Source organism: Pelobates fuscus, chromosome 2 (assembly GCF_036172605.1).
Source record: "Pelobates fuscus isolate aPelFus1 chromosome 2, aPelFus1.pri, whole genome shotgun sequence".
NCBI classification, from domain to species: domain Eukaryota; kingdom Metazoa; phylum Chordata; class Amphibia; order Anura; family Pelobatidae; genus Pelobates; species Pelobates fuscus.
In genome coordinates this window covers 451407314-451433291 of record NC_086318.1, presented here as the reverse complement: position 1 = coordinate 451433291, position 25978 = coordinate 451407314, and the positions used below count along the sequence as shown (strand labels likewise).

The 25978-nt window shown below is 47.2% G+C and overlaps 1 protein-coding gene across 1 annotated transcript in view; it reads left to right on the top strand.

The window, feature by feature from the left end:
• PEX6 (peroxisomal biogenesis factor 6) overlaps positions 1 to 25978 on the top strand; it is a 203806-nt gene that overhangs the window by 36378 nt on the left and 141450 nt on the right. The window contains exon 3 of the mRNA XM_063444206.1: positions 25165 to 25248. Within this exon, the coding sequence (XP_063300276.1) occupies positions 25165 to 25248 (84 nt within the window). The remainder of the gene's footprint in view (positions 1 to 25164; positions 25249 to 25978) is intronic.

The window sequence follows — 25978 nt, the reverse complement described above, 5'->3', positions numbered from 1 at the left end:
ACATTTTTATTTATATTTGTTTCGTCGCCCCTACCTGTTTGATACATGGCCAGGAAGGGGGGCTCTCATTCCCTGGTGGTCCAGTGGATGGGCTGTGTAGGAGGGGGGCTGACAGAGAGCTGTAACTTACCTTTCCTGCAGCTCCTGTCAGCTCCCTTCTCTCACCTCCTTTCCGGTCAGCTCCCTTCTCCTCCAGTGTAAGTCTCGCGGTGTGAGTGCCGCACGGAGCTCTGACCCCGCGGCTCTCGCGAGATTTGCAGGGGAGCTGACCGGACCGAAGGAGAGAGAAGGGAGCTGACAGGAGCTGCAGGAAAGGTAAGTTACAGCTCTCTGCCAGCCCCCAACAGGACCGCCGTTCTTGTAATGAGCCCGGCGGTCCTGGTCTGTATTATTGCAATGTAAGTTGCCATAATACAGACAGTGACTCGAGTGGGGGTTTTTCAGCACAAAAAATTGCTGAAAGACTTATACTCGAGTATATACGGTAATAATTAAAAAGCAGGATATGCTACACACACACACACACAATATGTTACAAAGACACAATATTAAATAATAAAAGTGACAGTACCCATCAATAAATAATATTCCAAATTGTCAATAGTCAATTTAAAAATGACACAAGTATTTCAAAAGTTTTTTTAAAACAAATTCATTTATCAGACAGGGATAGTTATAATATCAGTAGTGCAAATTTTAACTTAATATATTGGAAGGCATTCAAGGCATACTTTTTAAGACCTAATTTTTAAAGTAGCAGGGTAAGGAAAAAATTGAAAAAATGGGATATACACAACCATATCAATATAAGAAGTAAAAAATAAAATAAAAAAGCATTATCCTTGTCATGTTTGTGACAGTGGTGCCCTACACAGAATTTGCACTTTGTCGTTGTACAGTTTTTTGTTGCACTTGTAATAGAAGGTTGAATGTTTAAAGGACCACTATAGTGCCAGGAAAACAAACTCGTTTTCCTGGCACTATAGGGCCTTTAGGTCGCCCACTCCCGCTGGTTGAAGGGGTTAAAACCCCTTCAGCCACTTACTTTTCTCCAGCGCCGGGCTCCCTCGGTGCATGGAACTCTCATCCTCCTGCCGACGTCAGATTCGCATGCGCGGCAAGATCCGTGCGTGCATTCAAACCGCCCATAGGAAAACATTACTCAATGCTTTCCTTTGGACGTCAGTGTCTTCTCACTGATTTTCACAGTGAGAATCGCAGAAGCGCCTCTTGCGGTTGTCAGGTCCTGATGGCTTTGATGTTTTTTTCTACCAATTATATGCAAAGGACTTGGCTTCACACCTTGTTAGGACTTTTAATTAATTTATTAAGAAAGGAAATATACTCAGAGAGATTCTGCATGGAAATATAGTGTCAATCCTCAAAACAGGTAAAAATCCAGAGGATATTGCCAGTTATAGACCTATATCAATTTTAAATCAAGATATTAAAATATATGCGGCTACCATAGCTGAAAGATTAAAACCTGTACTAACAACTTTAATAGACAATAACCAAGTTGGTTTTGTCTCAGGGAGATATTCAGTAAATTATATACGGTCACTTAGGAATATAGTGGGACCCGGGACGTTTCTTATTGCGAAAAGTTTGTAAACTGAAACGCAGTTTCCCAATGCATTGAAAACCGATTTATCCGTTCTGGAGGTCAGAAAAAAGTAAAAATGAGTTGGCATGGAAACCAACCCACAATGCAAAACACACAATAAAAGGCATGCAAATGACGAAGCTCAGCTCCCTAACTTTCCACAGCTTGAGAAATGCACCAAAAAGTCCCAAAACAACTGCAAACAATTTCCAGAATGGCTCCAAAATGCGATGCAACACCTCCACACTCGTCGTGGCGAGGCTCCAGCATGCAGGGGGCAGTGCTATAAACCTCCCAGGTGCAATGCATCCTGGAGAAATTTGCTTTGTATTGCGAAAAAAAATTGTAAACCGAGGCATTATTTTTAATGGATTTTCATTTGTAAAGCCCAAATTATGCTAACCGAGTCGTTTGTAAACTGAGGTCCCACTGTATATACGAACAAGCTCAAAAATCCAACCCCCCCCCACTGACCCTGTCATTAGATGCCGAAAAGGCGTTTGACAGGGTCAGTTGGGAATATATGGCACAGACAATGAGGGCTTTTTGTATTAGAGGGTGATATCTGCAAAGCTATTATGGCCCTTTATTATAGACCATCAGGTAGAGTTATAGGATCTGGAATAAAATCGACATGGTTTTCACTAACAAACGGCACCCGTTAAGGATGCCCGCTGTCCACACTCCTCCATGTTCTCTCGCTGGAGTCTCTCGCAAGGGACATTAGAGAACACAATAACATTATAGGATTTGCTAATGTGAAATCACAAAAAATAAAACTCTATACCGACGATATATTATTGACAATACAAGACCCCTGTATCTCGACAGATGCTATTATGAGCTGCATAAAAGAATATAGTACTCTCTCGAACTATAAACTAAATGTCTCAAAAATGACTGCTATTCCTCTACATATGTCTGAATTACAGATAAATAAAATTAAGGATAAATATGACTTTAAATGGGAAATCCAAAGTTTGGTTTATTTGGGAATCAATATATCAATACATTCTGCTGAATTCCTAGCAATACATTTACTTGTTTTAATAAAAGAGACCAACAGACTACTTAAAAGACCACTCTAGTGCCAGGAAAACATACTCGTTTTCCTGGCACTATAGTGCCCTGAGGGTGCCCCTTCCCTCAGGGTCCCCCTCCCGCCCGGCTCTGGAAAGGGGAAAGGGGTTAAACTTACCTTTTTCCAGCGCCGGGCGGGGAGCTCTTCTCCTCCTCCTCATTCAGCCGGTCTCATAGGAAAGCATTTACAATGCTTTCCTATGGACGCTTGCGTGCTCTCACTGTGATTTTCACAGTGAGAATCACGCTAGCGGCTGTCAATGAGACAGCCACTAGAGGATTTGGGGGAAGGCTTAACCCATTTATAAACATAGCAGTTTCTCTGAAACTGCTATGTTTATAAAAACATGGGTTAACCCTAGCTGGACCTGGCACCCAGACCACTTCATTAGGCTGAAGTGGTCTGGGTGCCTAGAGTGGTCCTTTAAAACATTTGGTTAGATAACAGACCAAGACTGGGCCTACTATTACTTTAAAAAATAAATAAAGGAGGATTAGGGATCCCAATTATCCAGGAATATGCATATGCAGCTCTTTTGGCACATGCAATAGCAACACAAAATAGTAGAGCAATAAATGAAAACTGGTACATCCTAGAAAAAAACGAGACAAAGACCCGGGACATGTTGTTACTATTTTGGTCCTCTAAAATACAACAATCCCATATGCTCCTAAATGATTGACTCCCCTTTAAATCATATCTTGCTAAATTGGAAGAGATTCAAAGATAAAAATGATTTGAAAAATAACATTTGACTGTTTCTTCCCCTTGAGATATTAAATGGCTTAATGGAGGATATTAATACAGACCCCTTGCATGTAAAAGGAATCAGATGTAGTCAAGATTTAACGACAGGAGTTAATATTAAGACTTTTCAAGAACTTCAAAATGAATACGATCTTCCAAATGTGGACCTATTTAAGTACCTTAGAGTTAACAGTTATATAGAATCTAATCTAATCTAATTCTGACAAAAGAAATTAATAAGATCTTAAAACAAGATAGTCACTTGACCGCCTAATGTCAAGAACGGATTAGACAAACTAAAAAATAAATATTCCCATCAGCTATTAAAAAATGGGAAAAGGAATTAAAAATTCAAATCGATATAAATGAGTGGATTAAGTCTTTAGAGAATCTCTATAAATCAGTACATTGTTTGAATCTCAATGAGGTCCAAAATAAATTAATTAACCTCTTGTATAGAGTCCCCTCAATACTCAGAAAAATGTATCCCAATGCTTTGCCAAATTGTCGGAGATGCGGTGTGTGCCAAAAGGGGATTTTGTCCATATCTGGTCGACATGACCAAAATTAACAAAATTATGGAATTATATATCCCAACGGATGAAACAATGGTTCGTACATGAAGGGGACTTGAACCCAGAAAAAGCCCCTTTAAAACTTAACTTCCCTAAGCAAAAAAACATGGAATGGAGGGGTGTGGCCTAACTACTGAAGCAGACAGTCGCATGGCCTCCGAGCTTTGACCTAACGGAGGAGAAAAAACAACTAAACTAAGCAACCCTCACAAAACTCACAGAGAGTACCTATCATCTGCCCCATGGGACGGAAAACCAAAAAAACGAAACCTGACAAACCCCGGCAGGGTATGAGCATCGGGTATCTGTGGCGGCAGGCACATGGTGACCAGGAACCTTAAAATGGCGGCCCTGCTTTGTCTTGTTCGCCGGTTTCCTGACTCCTGTGTACCAGTCCTTGACTAGTTCTTGCTTTCGCTGTCTCTCTGTTCCCTTAACCTCGGCTCGTTCCTGACTCTGTCTTTTCCCTGTCCACGTCGAGTCCGGCCATTCTAAGGCCCGGTAAGACGTATCTTTTTATCTTGTCTCTCGTTGGACTAAATCTTGCGTGTTGGGGTACACTACCGTGACACTCCATCCGCAACCAAGCCAAAGCGACTACACACCTACAGGCACTGGGCCTTCAACCTGACTTCCTGGACCCAACAGTACAAGCAGCAGGACAATCGAACCCACATGGCTGGGACCCAGCAGCCACCTGGGACTTTGTACCTAAGCACACCAATCTGAACCCACCAGCTAAGGCTGTAGCTTAACTTACCTTAACTTATTCAGATTTCTTATAGAACACGATGGTATGTACCTTACACGAACCTCCCCACTTGATTCCCACGCCGGGACACAGTGCATCAACAGCCTCCCGACATCCACAATGTCTCACATCATACCCTCCCCCTCCACTGAATGCCTCAGGGTAATCCAGGCATGCTAGGTTCCCCCTATGGCCAACGCGACGGGTATCACTCTGACTATCGACGCCTTAACTCCACCGCGAGCCCCAACTGCATACACCCACCCAACAGGAGCTCCCACGGGGACTTGAGAGTGCACTTCTGCAGACACTGCCACCTACGACTCCAGGGTTATCACACTCACACGGGCACGCATCCCCCTCGCACGGATGGAGCACTCCACAACGACCCGAAAGACACTCAGTGGCAGACAACCATAGTACCCACCTGCTTAGAGAGGGAGACCGTGATCCCAGGCACATTACGGCTATGGGGGGAGACTCACTAACTTAGGAGCTAAGACCAATCTTTGACCACACAACCTATACACTACTAGTCGGTCCACACGGAAACTTAACATTATGGGATAGCATCACATTACTATCTACATCACCATAAAAACAAAATGTGCACTGTTATGCTCCAACTTTGAGCTTATTTGTTGATTGAATCGCCCGCAATTGCTGTTGGGGCATTGCCAGCAAATATGTACAAATTTATTCTATGCACCAAAAATAAAGAATAAAAAAAAAAAAAACATGGATAAGCCCATTTTTGGCTGAAAATTTCTGCAGCCGAAATTTCGGTGCATCCCTAGAATTTAGTGATGCGTTTGACTCACTAGTCTCATCTTTTATGGGTATCTTTAATTACTTTAGTATATCTTTTTCTGGTAATCCTGTGTCTGTTTTTTTTTTTAAATTTATAGTTGCGCTGAAAGAAGAAACCTTATCTCTAATCAATGTTTACGTTGGCCACATTCCAGAATTTATTCATGCAATGAATAGTCACAGAAATAGTCCCGGGAGCCTCTGTGCCTAGTAGACAAAGCACAGCAAAAGAGACCGTCCGTTTGTCTCCCAGGCACAGAAAAGCCAGCCAAACTAGCCCCAAAAGTGTCCCCACCAACCTCAGGCATCCCCACAGTGGCATATTCCCCGACCAATCTCTGTTCCAGTGCTGAAACCTGCAAGGAAAGCATCTCCTTTCGGTTACAAATGCTCCCCCTGGTTGGCGTTCGTCTGTACGAAATGGTGGCCACACAGGGGAGCACTCATTAATTACTTCCCTTGTGGTTTCACACTTATGTTGCCAGTGCGAACGTTCTGATTAATTGGTGGGAACGTTCTAATGGGGCACCGGGGTGGTCCCTGTTCGATAGACGAATGGGTTTTGTTCGTATGAACACTCACGAACGGGAAAATAGGGTATAGAGCTCGAAATACACAGGGAACAAGGTCTAGGGGCCCTCTAACTCTCCACCTGAATAAGAATTTGAACGGAGAGAATCCTGTGGATTCCTGGGGTACCTCCCGATATGCGAACAGGAGATGCGTCAGAAATCTTTGCGAGTTGCTGCAACGGTACGGAGCGTCTGCTTCAACGTAGCATTGAAGCTCTCGCACAGGCCATTAGTCTGGGGGTGGTAAGGGAAACTCAGGATCCGTTTAATGCCGCATAACTTCCACAACTGGTGAGTCATCTCAGCAGTAATCTGGGTACCCTGATCCGAGATGATCTCCCAGGAAAAACCCATCCAGGAGAACACTTGTGTCAGTGCTACGGTCACAGTGTCTGCCTGAATGTTGCTCAGTGCGACTGCCTTGGGGTAGCAAGTTGCATAGTCCACAACGGTCAGAATATATTTCATCCCATGAGGGCTAGGCTTAGCCAGGGGACCTATGATGTCGACAGCTATTCTGCCGAAGAGGTTTGCAATGATGGGTAGTGGCTTGAGCTTGGCCTTGTGCCGGTTGCCCCGCTTTCCCACTTTCTGACAGACATCACAGGACTGGCAGTACTGCCGCAGGTTCAGGGAGATGCCTGGCCAGAAGAAGCTTTGGGTGAGTCGATGCTTTGTACAACTCACTCCCAAATGCCCTGCCAGGGGAATATCATGAGCTATTTCAACAGCTCATACCGATATTTCCTGGGTACCACTAGCTGCTTGGTGGTAGTAGGAGCTGTCCCTAAACCTACTCGCTCCGCTATGCGGTATGGCAATCCCTTCTCCCAGATAAACCGTTCCCTGCCCAACCCCGCCTGACTAGTGGCCACCCTATCCCTATATGTCTGGAGGGCAGGGTCAGAGACTACTTCCCTCCCAAACTTGGCATGCTTATCCCATGGCAAGGGGACTGGGGCAGGGGGAGGGCACGGGGGCCAACCTGAGCCTCAGAGTGTGAGCCGTCATGGGTTGTGAGGGCTTGTTGTCGTGTCAGCACCAGGTATGCTTCCCCGGGGCCATCAGTGGGCAGATACGTGGAGGTTAGCTGGCCCAGGTTGTTGCCCAGCAGTATATGGGCCAGAAGGTTGTGCATGCCCTCCACTTCAACAAGTTTGTCCTCTGCGCCCCAGTTGAAGTGTATCTTGGCGATGGGTAGCCTATGGAAGGCTCCCCTTGCTACCTGGACGGCAATGGTTCCTCCGGTCAGTTCTGCCTCGGTGACCAGTTGGGGCTGCACCAGGGTCAGGGTGGTCCTGGTGTCCTGCAGTCCTTACACGGTACGGCCATTTAGTTTCATTGGCTGCCTGTGGTGATCTCTATTGTCTGCCACGGCTTGGATTGACTTTTCCTTGTGCAGGAGGGTCCAAGCCTCCTCAGTTTTCTGCGGATCATTCGAGGGGGCCGCCTGGTAGCAGGGAACAAGGTCTAGGGGCCCTCTAACTCTAAGCCTGAATAAGAATTTGAACGGAGAGAATCCTGTGGATTCCTGGGGCACCTCCCGATATGTGAACAAGAGATGCGTCAGAAATCCTTGCGCGTTGCTGCAAAGGAACGGAGCGTCTGCTTCAACGTACCATTGCAGAGATCGCACAGGCCATTAGCTTGGGCGTGCAAGTGCGAACGTTCTGATTAATTGGTGGGAATGTTCTAATGGGGCACCGGGGAGGTCCCCGTTCAGGAGATGAATGTGTTCTGTTCGTATGTGACACAAAATACACGGGGAACACATAAAACCAGGGGAAAACACACAAAAAGGCACAGGTTCTGCCACAGTGAATATCCAAGTGCAAAAGCTTTTAAACCACTAAGTATTCAGTTAACTTGGAGGTGTAATATTACCTGATTCTTTAAAATATGTGAGGATTATAGAACCATTCCTTCCAATCTATGAATAAAGCCATACAGTATGAAAATTATTACACTTGGGCGGTAAAATATAATTGCACAAAGAAACACTATATTTGTTTAAATTAAATGCATACAGAACGGGGCCCTTCTTAATACACATACATCGAGAACATCACAGAATGCACATCCATTGACATATATACAGCATACATGGTGCAGTAATTCGATTTTGTTGACGGGAAATAATGCACATACATCGAAAACATCGCATAACGCACAACCATTGACATATATACAGCATCCATGGTGCAGTAATTAGGTTTTGTTGGCGGGAAATAATACACCTACATCGAGAACATCACATAATGCACATCCATTGACATAGAAACAGCATACATGGTGCAATAAGTCGATTTTGTTGACGGGAAACAGTGCACATGCATCGAGAACATCACATAATGCATACAGGGTGCAGTATAGCAATATTGTATGCCCGTCAGAATATCTCGGTATGTCCAGCTACTGGCTGTCAACTTCAGTTTTAGAGGGTTGTGTCCTAGAAACCTGTGTGTAGTGATTGCCTAGGAACCACCGCTTACTTCCTCTAACAATATTGTATGCCTGTCAGTATTCCTCTGTATGTCCAGCTACTGGCTGTCAACTTTAGTTTTAAAGGGTTATGAAAGAGAAACTTATAGATAGAAAAGAGAGAAAGGGATGGAAGAATAGGGTGGGGAAGGGGGGGGGGGGGGGCGAGGAGCAATGTCCCATTGCCTACCTATCATACAGTCTCTATGTCAGCTAAGCAAATCAGCGCAGGGGGCAATCCTCCCAAGGTGCCCATACTTTCTGGAAGCGTTTTTGCGTTCCTCGAACTCTTGCTGTCAGATTGTCCATCAAGTATACTTCCCTAATTCTATTAACGACTCCGTTAATCGGTGGCGTGGATTGTTTAAGCCAATCCGCCGCTACGTCTCTCCTGGCTGCCAAATTTATCTTATGAATAAGTGCTTGTTCGTGTCTAGTCCACCCGTCTATCAAAATATGTTTTTGACCACTGTAAAACAATGGACATAGTTACATAGCTGAAAAGAGACTTGCGTCCATCAAGTTCAGCCTTCCTCACATATGCTTTTGATCCAAAAGAAGGCAAAAAACCCAGTCTGAAGTGCATGACTAGAGAAAAATATTTGCAACTAATACAGAGACAGATAAATATTCATATTACAAGGATATAAAATGCTACAACACATCAGACATTTTAATGTTCATTAAATAATTTTCAATGATCTTACATTTTGGGTTCAGTTACCTTTTTGTTTCTTCACTGTAACATTTGTTATAGACAACATGTATAGCAGGGCTCGACAAAAACCAGGTCACCATGGCTCCTAGGAATTTTGGCTTGGCGCCTGGGATATGTGAGCTCCTTACCTCAGAGGCGGACGGGAGGACGACTGGGGAATTGTTGAGGCGGGCGGTGTAGTGGAACTCCCTGTACCCTAGCTGGGTACCTCCGCCAAAGGGCTGCTTCCTAGCTGGAACTGTGAAACAGATGGGGGAACTTCCTCTCTTAGTCCTTAGAAGGACTTTCCCCGCTTCATCCTCTGCAAGCTGGAACAGCAGGTTAAATCTCCCTTCCCTCCAGTAACTAGACAAGACACAGTTCTGGAGGTACAAACTCTGACAATCTTTATTTGGAACACACAGCTTTTATGCACCGACCCCCGCAGGGGATCTCCATTCAGTAAAACACAATCCCAGGCAGGAGGGGGCTGGGTTACAGATAGCCATCTCCCGCTCTTGAAAATACCAATAGCACATACAGGTACACACATTAAAACACATTACATATATGGGCCTCTGGATTTCATCCAGCTACCAGGGACCGGTTTAGGCAACAAGGGTGGGCAGAGGCTGCCTGCCCTCTGCCCGGAGGCCCGCGCCTCCACACCAAATTCGCTTCTGGGGAAGGGGGGAGCAGATGCTGGCTGCACTCGGATTCCGATGTATCTTTAAGGGAAGGGGTTGTGGCGGCCGTAGCTTCGCCTGCCACCCGCTGACCAGACCATAGCAGGTCGCTGGGATCAGCCTCAGGAAGAGTCGGAGGTGCCAACTCTTCCACTTGTAGGATGCCCGTGGCGACCGAAGTCCCAGCCACGACACCCTCCGTTCCTGTGGTTATCCCTCCCGATAATTCACACTGCCACTGGGGAATTAGACCGGTTGTCTCCGTTCCCTGGACTTCACACTGCCGCTGGGGAACGAGACCGGTTGTCTCCGTTCCCTGGACTTCACACTGCCGCTGGGGAACGAGACCGGTTGTCTCCGTTCCCTGGACTTCACACTGCTGCTGGGGAACGAGACCGGTTGGCTCCGTTTCCTGGACCTCACACTGCCGGATGAGACCGGACCAGCGGAACACGCGCATGTAGTCTCACTCAAGTTCACACTCCAAGGTAGCCAGGAAAGTCAGGTCTGGCTGCAGCTCCACTATCTCGGTAAGGTCGGAGCTGCCGTCTCGATTCTCTCGGATGTCCCAGAAGTGGGAACCGTCAGGGTCTCCGAACACCATACCCGCAAAAGCCTCCCACAGCAAACAAGGGCCATCGTAGTTTTCTCCCTCAATGCACTTAGGCTCGACCAACCATGGGTAGAGGAAGGATGTATGCCGCCGCAGGGCCCGGTAGGATTCATCCAACCACACTTCGGTCATGACAAGCGTCTCTAGTGCTATTACCCATTCCTCTAATGGCTGGTCTCCCAGGAACGGCATCCGCAAATCAAGTTGCTCCCACCAGCGCTGGTCGGTGGTTGGGAGTTCCTCGCTCTGGAAGGGGTCACATTTCGTCGAGGTTCTTCCTCCAGAGATCGGATCGGAGGGCCACTCTCCATTCTGATATGCTCTCGTCTGGCATAGGGCCACCACTACAGCGTAGAACATCCTGTAGCCACTGCTGAAGTATTTTGTCGAAGTGGGATACTTCCCGACGGTACGTGCCCTCTGTAACGGATCGCCTGGCACCCCGACTGAGTACCTCCGTTAATGGATGCTCCTAGTGCTTCCTGAGGACTCCAAGCACTCTGGCAGACACCACAATCACCGAATCCGAGAAACCTTTTAAATTCTCCCAAGCATATGAATGCTGTAGACCATTGAATAGGAACCATACGAATAGGCTTGTACTCCTAGCAGTCAACTGGAACAGCATGCAATAAATCCTTCCCCCAATAATGAGACGACACATCACTTTGAGGGTAAAACAGGAACTCTGGACTGGCTCATCCAGCCTGGCTTTTATTACAATAATCCACATACAGGCCACACCCAGGGGGAGGCATAAAATAACCAATCACATACATGGTTCAGCCCACACATCCCCTCCCCTCAGATAACATTAAACTCAATTATCCGGTACACTTTTTCAGCCAAGTTCTGGATGTACCCCAAAACCCGGGGGTACACCTTTAAATCCAGCATCGCTGGATAGCCCTTATTCAGGGGGACAACATATCCAAAATTCAAGTAATTCGGATGAATGGTTCGGGAGATATGGGGTTCCAAAGATTTGACCGACCGCATGGGTAAAGTATCCGAAAACAGTTCCATGCATTTTGGCCCTGCGGTCGGTCACAAACAAGGGAATGAAAACAAGCGAATTGCCTGTGTTATAGAGCCTGGAGAGGGTTTGAATGAATTCCCTTGTTTGTGGGGTTCTTTCTACCGAACGGCGGGTCATTCGGTAGTTTCCATACGAATTTCTGGAAGTATGGAGGTCTCAGCGGTGTTTGCCTAGTCAAGTGTCCGATTTTAGTTCCAGACACTCGACGGCAAAACACCGCTGTTCGGTAGTTTAAGATGGCCGCCGCCACGTGTTTGTTTCCCGAATGGCGGCCACCCAGAGGACAAAGAATACATTACACGGATTGCCAATTACCCGTTTGCAACATTGTTGCAAACTGTAATTGGAGGCACACTTATTCCTGGGTGGTCTGGTTGTTCGGTAGTTTCACTCAATATAATAAATGGAGTGATTCTACCGAACAATCAGATGAATGCTGCATACATATCCCAGGTTAAACTTAATACACATATACACATATAATATTACAGGCAATATACTAGAATATGTATCACAGTCTTAAAGGGACAGTAGTCCCAAAAGTCCCAATATGTCCATAGATGCTGTTAAAAGGGCCAGTAGCAGCGATATACAGTACAATATGCCCCAAATAACCCAGGGGCCATAGTCAGCAGGTAGGAGGCTAGCAAACAGGCTTCTCCAGGGCCCAGTGGCGAGGTTGGTTTCGCCACATTTCTCCCCTTTTCCAAACAGACTAACAGGGTACCTGACCTCTTGCCGGTCAGTGCCCTTGTTAGTCCAGCAGCCCACCCACAAAACAGAAACAGCAGTACAGCCCACCCACAATAAATGGTTACTACACCTGAGTAAGAGAAAAACTTGACCAGGTCCAGGTGCCTCACCATGGCTGTGTGGGGGACTGGTAGGCTGTTTTGGTGGGTTGCTGAGTGGGCAGAGCCCAGCGGTACTCTGCCCTGGTGCCAGCACTACCCCGGGAGTAGTCTGGTTGGAGCCTTGCTGGAGACCGACTGCCTCCCCTTTAGCTGCGCAGCTCTGCTGCTGGAGACCGACTGTCTCCCCTTGAGTTACACAGCTCTGCTGCTTGAGACCGACTGTCTCCCCTTTGGCTAAACAGCCCTGTTGTGGGGGGGCAGGACCGACCGTCCCTACCCCCTGTGCTGGAAGTGCAGAGACCACGGTCCCATCTGCACAGGTGTGGGGCTTACAGTCTCCCCCTGGTACATTAAGCTGCCGCTGGGGAGAGGTGGTAACCAGCTCCTCTCCCATTAGAACACTCTGCCCATCGATGATCCGTCGCTGGGGAGAGGTGGTAACAATCTCCTCTCCCATTAGAACACTCTGCCCATTGATGGTCTGCCGCTGGGGAGAGGGGGTAACAATCTCCTCTCCCATGCCTACTTTCAGTCTTTGTGGAGGGAGACCGACTGTCTCTCCTCCCAATTCAGTGTCCTGCTGCTGGGGAATAGAGACTGGGCTCTCTATTCCCAAACAATCATGCTGCTGCTGGGGGGTAGGACCAACTACCTCTGCCCCCTGTAACTCAGCCTTCCGCTGGGGAGGGAGGACGCTGCTCTCCTCTCCCTGCACTTCACACTGCCTTCCCGGCATATCACTCTGCTGCTGGGGGGTAGGACCAACTACCTCTGCCCCCTGTAACTCAGCCTGCCGCTGGGGAATGGAGACTGGGCTCCCAATTCCCAACAAATCACACTGCCGCTGGGGAGGGAGGACGGCTCCTTCAGCTCCCTGTAACTTGGGCGCAGAGACCACGGTCCCATCTGCGCTGGTGTGGGGCTTACTGTCTCCCCTTGGTGTGCTAAGCTGCCGCTGGGGAGAGGGAATAACAAACTCCTCTCCCTTACACACCTTCAGCCGCTGGGGAGAGGGGATAACAGGCTCCTCTCCCTGCACCGTAGACTGCCGCTGGGGAGCAAGAACGGCACCTTCAGCTCCCTGTAACGCACACTGCCGCTGGGGATCTGGGCCGACTGCCCAGCATCCCTGTAGGGCCGGTAGAGAGACCGCAGTCCCATCTCCACCTGCCATCTGTGGGTCTTCCCAGGACCAATCCGTGAGGCCCCGCAACATTTGTGAGTAAGGGCCCGGTGGAGAGACCTTGGTCCCATCTCTACCTGCCTGTTGTGGTTCCTCACAGGACCAGTCTATGAGGACCCCCACTTCGGGTTCCTCCCGCCGCCTCAGGGAAAGACGGCTAACCTCCTCGGATGCAGCCTCTACTCGGCTGCTGTACCGCTCCTGCTGCTGAGCATACTTCCTCTCTTTTGCCAACCGGAATTCTCGGTCCAGCCTTGTGTTTCGCTCAGCCATGACCTGGTTCCAGATCACCCGGCGTGTCTCCATGGGTATATCATCCCCATACTCGGCCACTCGCTGCCTCACCTCGGCCAGCCAATCCTCTCCAGAGCCAGAACCTTCCATACTTGTCTGCTCCCAGGGGCGCTGCACGACTGCTAGCGTTGCCCTCAATTTGTAAATCCAAACAGTGTCTCTGAGCTGCTATACCTCGCACTAGGACGCCATCCCACCGCTTGCCACCAATGTAACGGATCGCCTGGCACCCCGACTGAGTACCTCCGTTAATGGATGCTCCTAGTGCTTCCTGAGGACTCCAAGCACTCTGGCAGACACCACAATCACCGAATCCGAGAAACCTTTTAAATTCTCCCAAGCATATGAATGCTGTAGACCATTGAATAGGAACCATACGAATAGGCTTGTACTCCTAGCAGTCAACTGGAACAGCATGCAATAAATCCTTCCCCCAATAATGAGACGACACATCACTTTGAGGGTAAAACAGGAACTCTGGACTGGCTCATCCAGCCTGGCTTTTATTACAATAATCCACATACAGGCCACACCCAGGGGGAGGCATAAAATAACCAATCACATACATGGTTCAGCCCACACATCCCCTCCCCTCAGATAACATTAAACTCAATTATCCGGTACACTTTTTCAGCCAAGTTCTGGATGTACCCCAAAACCCGGGGGTACACCTTTAAATCCAGCATCGCTGGATAGCCCTTATTCAGGGGGACAACATATCCAAAATTCAAGTAATTCGGATGAATGGTTCGGGAGATATGGGGTTCCAAAGATTTGACCGACCGCATGGGTAAAGTATCCGAAAACAGTTCCATGCATTTTGGCCCTGCGGTCGGTCACAAACAAGGGAATGAAAACAAGCGAATTGCCTGTGTTATAGAGCCTGGAGAGGGTTTGAATGAATTCCCTTGTTTGTGGGGTTCTTTCTACCGAACGGCGGGTCATTCGGTAGTTTCCATACGAATTTCTGGAAGTATGGAGGTCTCAGCGGTGTTTGCCTAGTCAAGTGTCCGATTTTAGTTCCAGACACTCGACGGCAAAACACCGCTGTTCGGTAGTTTAAGATGGCCGCCGCCACGTGTTTGTTTCCCGAATGGCGGCCACCCAGAGGACAAAGAATACATTACACGGATTGCCAATTACCCGTTTGCAACATTGTTGCAAACTGTAATTGGAGGCACACTTATTCCTGGGTGGTCTGGTTGTTCGGTAGTTTCACTCAATATAATAAATGGAGTGATTCTACCGAACAATCAGATGAATGCTGCATACATATCCCAGGTTAAACTTAATACACATATACACATATAATATTACAGGCAATATACTAGAATATGTATCACAGTCTTAAAGGGACAGTAGTCCCAAAAGTCCCAATATGTCCATAGATGCTGTTAAAAGGGCCAGTAGCAGCGATATACAGTACAATATGCCCCAAATAACCCAGGGGCCATAGTCAGCAGGTAGGAGGCTAGCAAACAGGCTTCTCCAGGGCCCAGTGGCGAGGTTGGTTTCGCCACATTTCTCCCCTTTTCCAAACAGACTAACAGGGTACCTGACCTCTTGCCGGTCAGTGCCCTTGTTAGTCCAGCAGCCCACCCACAAAACAGAAACAGCAGTACAGCCCACCCACAATAAATGGTTACTACACCTGAGTAAGAGAAAAACTTGACCAGGTCCAGGTGCCTCACCATGGCTGTGTGGGGGACTGGTAGGCTGTTTTGGTGGGTTGCTGAGTGGGCAGAGCCCAGCGGTACTCTGCCCTGGTGCCAGCACTACCCCGGGAGTAGTCTGGTTGGAGCCTTGCTGGAGACCGACTGCCTCCCCTTTAGCTGCGCAGCTCTGCTGCTGGAGACCGACTGTCTCCCCTTGAGTTACACAGCTCTGCTGCTTGAGACCGACTGTCTCCCCTTTGGCTAAACAGCCCTGTTGTGGGGGGGCAGGACCGACCGTCCCTACCCCCTGTGCTGGAAGTGCAGAGACCACGGTCCCATCTGCACAGGTGTGGGGCTTACAGTCTCCCCCTGGTACATTAAGCTGCCGCTGGGGAGAGGTGGTAACCAGCTCCTCTCCCATTAGAACACTCTGCCCATCGATGATCCGTCGCTGGGGAGAGGTGGTAACAATCTCCTCTCCCATTAGAACACTCTGCCCATTGATGGTCTGCCGCTGGGGAGAGGGGGTAACAATCTCCTCTCCCATGCCTACTTTCAGTCTTTGTGGAGGGAGACCGACTGTCTCTCCTCCCAATTCAGTGTCCTGCTGCTGGGGAATAGAGACTGGGCTCTCTATTCCCAAACAATCATGCTGCTGCTGGGGGGTAGGACCAACTACCTCTGCCCCCTGTAACTCAGCCTTCCGCTGGGGAGGGAGGACGCTGCTCTCCTCTCCCTGCACTTCACACTGCCTTCCCGGCATATCACTCTGCTGCTGGGGGGTAGGACCAACTACCTCTGCCCCCTGTAACTCAGCCTGCCGCTGGGGAATGGAGACTGGGCTCCCAATTCCCAACAAATCACACTGCCGCTGGGGAGGGAGGACGGCTCCTTCAGCTCCCTGTAACTTGGGCGCAGAGACCACGGTCCCATCTGCGCTGGTGTGGGGCTTACTGTCTCCCCTTGGTGTGCTAAGCTGCCGCTGGGGAGAGGGAATAACAAACTCCTCTCCCTTACACACCTTCAGCCGCTGGGGAGAGGGGATAACAGGCTCCTCTCCCTGCACCGTAGACTGCCGCTGGGGAGCAAGAACGGCACCTTCAGCTCCCTGTAACGCACACTGCCGCTGGGGATCTGGGCCGACTGCCCAGCATCCCTGTAGGGCCGGTAGAGAGACCGCAGTCCCATCTCCACCTGCCATCTGTGGGTCTTCCCAGGACCAATCCGTGAGGCCCCGCAACATTTGTGAGTAAGGGCCCGGTGGAGAGACCTTGGTCCCATCTCTACCTGCCTGTTGTGGTTCCTCACAGGACCAGTCTATGAGGACCCCCACTTCGGGTTCCTCCCGCCGCCTCAGGGAAAGACGGCTAACCTCCTCGGATGCAGCCTCTACTCGGCTGCTGTACCGCTCCTGCTGCTGAGCATACTTCCTCTCTTTTGCCAACCGGAATTCTCGGTCCAGCCTTGTGTTTCGCTCAGCCATGACCTGGTTCCAGATCACCCGGCGTGTCTCCATGGGTATATCATCCCCATACTCGGCCACTCGCTGCCTCACCTCGGCCAGCCAATCCTCTCCAGAGCCAGAACCTTCCATACTTGTCTGCTCCCAGGGGCGCTGCACGACTGCTAGCGTTGCCCTCAATTTGTAAATCCAAACAGTGTCTCTGAGCTGCTATACCTCGCACTAGGACGCCATCCCACCGCTTGCCACCAATGTAACGGATCGCCTGGCACCCCGACTGAGTACCTCCGTTAATGGATGCTCCTAGTGCTTCCTGAGGACTCCAAGCACTCTGGCAGACACCACAATCACCGAATCCGAGAAACCTTTTAAATTCTCCCAAGCATATGAATGCTGTAGACCATTGAATAGGAACCATACGAATAGGCTTGTACTCCTAGCAGTCAACTGGAACAGCATGCAATAAATCCTTCCCCCAATAATGAGACGACACATCACTTTGAGGGTAAAACAGGAACTCTGGACTGGCTCATCCAGCCTGGCTTTTATTACAATAATCCACATACAGGCCACACCCAGGGGGAGGCATAAAATAACCAATCACATACATGGTTCAGCCCACACATCCCCTCCCCTCAGATAACATTAAACTCAATTATCCGGTACACTTTTTCAGCCAAGTTCTGGATGTACCCCAAAACCCGGGGGTACACCTTTAAATCCAGCATCGCTGGATAGCCCTTATTCAGGGGGACAACATATCCAAAATTCAAGTAATTCGGATGAATGGTTCGGGAGATATGGGGTTCCAAAGATTTGACCGACCGCATGGGTAAAGTATCCGAAAACAGTTCCATGCATTTTGGCCCTGCGGTCGGTCACAAACAAGGGAATGAAAACAAGCGAATTGCCTGTGTTATAGAGCCTGGAGAGGGTTTGAATGAATTCCCTTGTTTGTGGGGTTCTTTCTACCGAACGGCGGGTCATTCGGTAGTTTCCATACGAATTTCTGGAAGTATGGAGGTCTCAGCGGTGTTTGCCTAGTCAAGTGTCCGATTTTAGTTCCAGACACTCGACGGCAAAACACAGCTGTTCGGTAGTTTAAGATGGCCGCCGCCACGTGTTTGTTTCCCGAATGGCGGCCACCCAGAGGACAAAGCATACATTACACTGATTGCCAATTACCCATTTGCAACATTGTTGCAAACTGTAATTGGAGGCACACTTATTCCTGGGTGGTCTGGTTGTTCGGTAGTTTCACTCAATATAATAAATGGAGTGATTCTACCGAACAATCAGATGAATGCTGCATACATATCCCAGGTTAAACTTAACACACAAATACACATATAATATTACAGACAGTACACTAGAATATGTAGCACAGTCTTAAAGGGACAGTAGTCCAAAAAGTCCCACTATGTCCATAGATGCTGTTAAAAGGGCCAGTAGCAGCAATATACAGTACAATATGCCCCAAATAACCCAGGGGCCATAGTCAGTAGGTAGGAGGCTAGCAAACAGGCTTCTCCAGGGCCCAGTGGCGAGGTTGGTTTCGCCACAGTTGCAAAACAACATAAAACACTTTAAAATACATAAAGTCACATTTACACATAACACACAGACATTTCACCTATCCCCAGATAGCTGGGATCTGCACGCACAAAACTACCGAATAGCGCGCAGATCCTACTCACACAGTACAATTGCCATTGAGCTAAAGTCTTTCCCATAGTCTTTCATTATATGAATAGGCTCCATGGTATGGCTATCTGGGGTATCACATTCCCATAAAGTCTGGTCCATAGTCCAAAGGCAAGAGGCGGGCAATCAGCCCCCTCCAAGGACACGTGGCGAGGTCGGTTTCGCCACACTGCTCCCCTTTACCCCCCGAAGAGACTGGAGAGGGTTTGAATGAATTCCCTTGTTTGTGGGGTTCTTTCTACTGAACGGCGGGTCATTCGGTAGTTTCCATACGAATTTCTGGAAGTATGGAGGTCTCAGCGGTGTTTGCCTAGTCAAGTGTCCGATTTTAGTTCCAGACACTCGACGGCAAAACACCGCTGTTCGGTAGTTTAAGATGGCCGCCGCCACGTGTTTGTTTCCCGAATGGCGGCCACCCAGAGGACAAAGAATACATTACACGGATTGCCAATTACCCGTTTGCAACATTGTTGCAAACTGTAATTGGAGGCACACTTATTCCTGGGTGGTCTGGTTGTTCGGTAGTTTCACTCAATATAATAAATGGAGTGATTCTACCGAACAATCAGATGAATGCTGCATACATATCCCAGGTTAAACTTAATACACATATACACATATAATATTACAGGCAATATACTAGAATATGTATCACAGTCTTAAAGGGACAGTAGTCCCAAAAGTCCCAATATGTCCATAGATGCTGTTAAAAGGGCCAGTAGCAGCGATATACAGTACAATATGCCCCAAATAACCCAGGGGCCATAGTCAGCAGGTAGGAGGCTAGCAAACAGGCTTCTCCAGGGCCCAGTGGCGAGGTTGGTTTCGCCACACCCTCCATATCCCAACTTCCCATAGGTGGGTGTCCCCGACGACAAGCTTGTTTACCCATGGCTAGGAAGCAATCCCACCACTGTCACCACTTTTTGCGGAGCTCCCTGTACCCCAGCTGGGTACCTCTGCCAAAAGGCTGCTTCCTAGCTGGAACTGGGTAACAGATGGGGAAACAAGCTCTCTTAGTCCTTACAAGGATTTTTCCTGCTTCATCCCCTGCAAGTGGGAACAGCAGACACAGGGGTTACATTTCTTTTCCCTCCAGTAACTAGACACAGTTCTGGAGGTACAAACTCTGACAATCTTTATTTGGAACACACAGCCTATATGCACAGACCCCGGCAGGGGGTCTCCATTCAGTATAACATAATCGCAGGCAGGAGGGGGCTGGGTTACAGATAGCTAACTCCCGCTCTGGGACATACCAACAGCACATACAGGTACACACAAACACATTACATATATGGGGGAACACTTAGGGGCTCTGTGCCCCGGGAAGGGACGGGGTTACACATATAAAACACACTGGATACAGAGCCCGAGAAATCGTCTATCTGGGGCTCGAGGCTCTGTACATCCCCGAATTTAGTTCCATGGAGTAGCTTGGTTTAGTCTGATGAATTAAAATTTTGCACCTAGAATTAGAACACTATTAACCAAAACCAATTTATTTATGGCGTACTGGGAAGAGACATTTATTTTGCATAGTCACTTTGCAGCGAACTTGGTCACCTATCGCCGTTACATTGACGACATATTTTTTATATTTTTTATTTGGAAAGGAGATGAAGTAAGCCTGAAGTAAGTTTGAGTGGGCGCTCCTTCTCCCATTGGTCGGCACGGACTTCCAGGCGGTCAGCGGGACCCCTGTGGCTGTGTAGCTAGGGCTTGCACCTCTCTCCGGCAGTTACCTCCACTTAGGCAGCCTGGAGAGAGCACTCTCGGGCAGCCACGAGCCTGGCCTCGTAGCTCCCGGGTAGGGTAAATGGTGATTATAGCTCTGTTAGGAGCAGTTAGGGCGATCCCCGACTCGGGGACCTGAAACCGTGCGGCTGGCCCGTTCGGCAAACGAATGCTTCCCCTGGGGGCAGTTGGTTATATGAACCGGCGGCCACCCAGGGGAGCATTTGTTAATGATTTCCTTTGCAGTTTTAAAATGTTATAATAAGCGTTCTAAATGGTGAATCAGGGTGGTCCCAGTTCGGGAGACGAATGGATTCCATTCGTATGAGCTCTCCCGAACGGGGAGCAGGAAAACTACATGAAATACCTTCAAATACATGGGGAAACACAGAAAGAAATGGGAAACCTTAAGAATAAACGGCGGGAACACAAAATACAAGGGGCAAAATATACAAATACTCAGTGGGCATGGTGCAGGCGGCAAGCTGGGAGATTATGGAGGTGGGCAGCTGTCTGCATGTATTGTTGCCGGGTGGTAAAGGAGCTGTGATTTCCCTGCTTTACTCCCTCACGCGTTTAGTGAGGCCGGGGGCCGGAATATGATGTCTTTTTTCCGGCCCTGGCCTCACTATGTGACGCGCTTTGGAGCCGATCAGGGACATCACAGCCCCTTCGCTGCCCGGCAACAATACGCACAGCCAGCAGCCCACCTCCACGACCCCCCAGCATGCCACCTACCTCCATAATCCACCAGCCAGTCGCCCATTGGACCTCACAGATATTAATAAAAGCAATAATGTATGTATCAGTGTGTGTGTGTGTCTGTCATGGTTTATGTATATATGTGTGTTTGTCTGTCATGGTGTGTGTGTGTGTGTGTGTCGGTCATGGTGTATATGTGTGTTTGTGTCATTGTGTGTATTTGTCTGTCATGGTGTGTGTTTGTGTCATGGTTTGTGTCATGGTGTGTGTCTGTCGTGGTGTGTGTGTGTCTGTGTTGTGGTGTGTCTGAGTTGTTGTGTGTGCGTCTGTGTCATGGTGTGTGTGCGTCTGTGTCTATTTCGTGGTGTGTGCGTCTGTTTTGTAGTGTGTGTGTGTCTGTGTCGTGGTGTGTGTGTGTCTGTAGTGTGGTGTGTGTGTGTCTGTGTCGTGGTGTGTGTGTGTGTCTGTGTCGTGGTGTGTGTGTTTAGGTGACCGACCTCTTCTGTTTGCAATTAAATGGTGTCCTATGTAGTTACCTGTTCGCCGGCGACCGCAGTATGGGGACTTACCTGGGAGCCCAGGGAGTCCCCCTCCTTCCTCTTCGGCCCCTCTGGGCCATGTGATCGCGAGGTCCTTCTGAGGACCTCGCGATCACATGGATGGCATAGCCGTTGTGGCGAAACCAACCTCGCCACTGGGCATTGGAGAAGCCTGTTTGCCCGCCTCCTGCCTGCTGACTATGGCCCCTGGGAAATTTGGACCTTTGAATACAGTATTTGGGCATATTGTATTTTATTATGCTGCTGCTGGCCCTTTAAGAACTATCTGGGGAAATACTGTGGAGTTACTGGGTGGCCACAATTTCATGTATCAGAGGCACATGGTGAGAACAATGGATGAAGCACATGGTGAGAACAATGGATGGCGGCCATTTTAACTCACAGACACTGTTTGGACTTTTCTACACGGTGCCATCTCGCCGGTATTTGGTGCACAAAGACATCGTGCAGTGGTTTTAAACTATACAACAGGGGACACATTATACAGTAATTATTTTTCATATAGCCTGTATATGTTCTGCGGAATCTGCATTAAACTGTATCTTCCAAACTACTGAATGGATCTGGGTGAATTTTGGATATGTGGTTCACCCATATCCCCCGGTTCCGAGGATATACTTTATACTTTATGAGGTTATTGCATGTTTTGGGGTCCCTGTGATATGTTTTATAAAACTGTATTTCTCTGCCTGTGATAATTATATTACCCATTGTGTTCAGTAATCATATCACAAGCAGAGGGGATGATTTTGTGTGGGAGTGTCTGTGTGTATTGTACGGATTGATTGGTTGCTTTTCAAAACCCTGTGGGCAGTACTATGTTTGTGGATTGTGAATAAAAGAGGCTGTATGTGCCAGTACAGTCTGTTCCTGCTTGACCCTCAAAATGGAGCCTTGTTTCGTTCTTGGGGGGATTTATTGTATGCTGTTCCAGTTCGACTGCTAGGAGTGTAAACCTTTCGTATGGTTTTTCCTATTCGACTGTTAACAGCATTCGTATGTTTGAGAGCATTCATATGCTTCTCCGGTTCGGTGGATTGGTGTCTACAGTAGCTGTGCCTGTGTCTCTGGAAGGGAAGATCTACTAAATGGCTGTCACCCCCTTTTATGCCTGGGGGTGCTGTTACAGCCGTCCAACGCATTGCCAGCAGGGGGAGTGCCTGTTATGACAGGTACTCCCCCTGCTGTATGAAAAAAAAAAAATGTTAAAACAGTGTAAAATTAAATAATATATACTTAGATCATATATAGATGTATTATATATATATGATCTAAGTATATATATATATATATATATATATATATATATATACACACATACACATAAATACATATACTGTCTAAGTGTATTTTAATATTAATATATATATATATAAGTACACAGGTTAAGACAGGAGCACTCACTTGTATTTTCCAATAGTGTATTAAAACATCTTCATAAATCTACATCAACGGTTAGACCCTTCAGGGTCTTTATGTTTCTTTATGTGTGCAATACCTTGGGTTGTCTACTATTGCAAATGGTATGCCATCATGGGGGTGATTTCCATTCCTGGCCTACCGTACGGTCTCAAAGGCAACATAACCAATCTGGCGAATTTCAATGTGAAAAAACTGAAACGCAAGCCTTATATTTGACTCTGTAACTTTTGAAAACACCATAAAACCTGTACATGGGGGGGTACTATTATACTCGGGAGACTTCGCTGAACACAAATATTAGTGTTTCAAAACAGTAAAACGTATCACAACAATATCGTCAGTGTAAGTGCCATTTGTGTGTGAAAAATGCAAGAAATGTCACTTTCACTGACGATATCATCGTTGTAATATATTTTACTGTTTTTATAGTGATATATACGTATATAGTTATGTATATAGATATATATATTATTTCGTTCTACGTGTATTTTGATATCAATATATATATTCATTTTATAATACAGTTAGAACAAAATTACACATGTATATATATTTTTAATTTATTTTTTTACATTTTAAAATGTAATTTTTTAACGTATTTACATATATATTTACTTTATATTATATATAAATATATATAGAATGATAATTTTATATATATATATATATATATATATATTTAGTCAATATCCTTTTACGTGTACTTTGATATGAATATATATATATTTAAATATATAAAAGTCCAGACTCTGGCATTCAACCCCAAATGAGAAATCAAAAATATATTGCCCGGGTGCCTCCAGGCCAATAGATACACAGGTTAAGACAGGAGCACTCACTTGGATTTTCCAATAGTGTATTAAAACATCTAAAATATTCATAGTATAACATGCTAGGATTAACACTGGTGATATAATGCCACTGGGTACTTGTCACTAAATAGATTTAGGTGAGTAGGAATATGGGAATCCCTGTATTACGGACAGGATTAACTGTGGGACATTTATCCCACAGCACGCTCAGGCCAAGTCATGCAGTCCAGCATTATTCAGGTGGGATTATGTTCCTCACCCCTCTGTGGTACTGGGAAAGTAGCCTGCCCTCTATATAGGTGTTATTAAGGCTGCTGTGCCAGAGTTCCTCACCCTTCAGAGCCCAGGCTCGGTGGGACTCTGTAGCTGCTTTTTCGTGAACCCTCCATCTTCTCCTGGCATGGTCTCGGGCCAGAGGGATCCTGTTGGGGTTGTGGGGGGCTGAGTAAGTATGCCCACATGCGGGCCCTCAGCTGAGAGCGAGGTTGATGAGCCGGCTTGGCAGCACGTTTGTGGGCATTTCTTCCTGAGCAGTGGTGGGAGATCTGTTCCCAAAACTCCTTGCAAATCTTGTTGAATTGGATGTTGAAGCGCTCCCCCCAGGTCATGTTAGATATGCTTTATTGGGGATAGGAGTGCTGTTATGCGGCAGCCATCTTGAGACAGCCATGTGGTCAGTTGTTCTGCAAGGGATATCCCCCACCGGTCCAGAGGACGAGTGGTGTTGGAAGCATGCCTTGTATCGGAAGAACCTCCGCCTCCCCCAGCTCAGGCACCAGGCTGCACACCAAGCTAGGCCTCATAGTTGGATGCCACGGGTCAAGCCAGGTATCTGCATGTTCCTGCTCAGAGCTAGGCTGGATTAAAGTTGTGGGAAGTTGCATCCAGAGCAGGAATGAGCAATACAGGCTTGTATATAGCTCTATTGTGCTGGAGCCTTCACAGAACACATCCAGCCATCTTGGCTGTCAGGCCCCGCCCCCTACTGAAAATGTTATGAGTTTTGTTTTTGTAAAAACATTTTGTTTAATAAAGAATATAAGATTAACTCCTATGCGTCCTTTTTTTATTATGCGCTTTAATAATGGCTATTTTGGTGGTTTTAACCCTCTCTCTTACAGGGCAGTTCAAGTGGGTGATTTGCTGTGTGTGCCATCACTGTCTCATGCTGAATCCAACGAGAGTCTCAACATGATTAGTGTCCGGTAGGTTTATTGAAATGCCTAACTTTCATCTATCTCTGGGAAGATATAAAGGGTGTGCAGCATGATCATTGTCTCTGGTTACTTAAAGGGACACTATTGTCACCAGAACAACTACAGCTTATTTTATAGGACACAGCTTATTGTATAGGATACAGCTTATTGTATAGGATACAGCTTATTGTATAGGATACAGCTTATTGTATAGGATACAGCTTATTTTATAGGACACAGCTTATTGTATAGGATACAGCTTATTTTATAGGACACAGATTATTGTATAGGATACAGCTTATTTTATAGGACACAGATTATTGTATAGGACACAGCTTATTGAATGATATACAGCTTATTTTATAGGACACAGATCATTGTATAGGACACAGCTTATTGTATAGGATACAGCTTATTTTATAGGATACAGCTTATTGTATAGGATACAGCTTATTGTATAGGATACAGCTTATTGTATAGGATACAGCTTATTGTATAGGATACAGCTTATTGTATAGGGCACAGATCATTGTATAGGATACAGCTTATTTTATAGGACACAGATTATTGTATAGGATACAGCTTATTGGATTTGTTCTGGTGAGTAGAATCATTCCCTTCAGGCTTTTTGCTGTAAACACTGTCTTTTCAGAGAAAATGCAGTGTTTACATTACAGCCTAGTGATAACGTCACTGGCCACTCCTCAGATAGCTGTTAGAGATCCTTCCTGGGTCATGG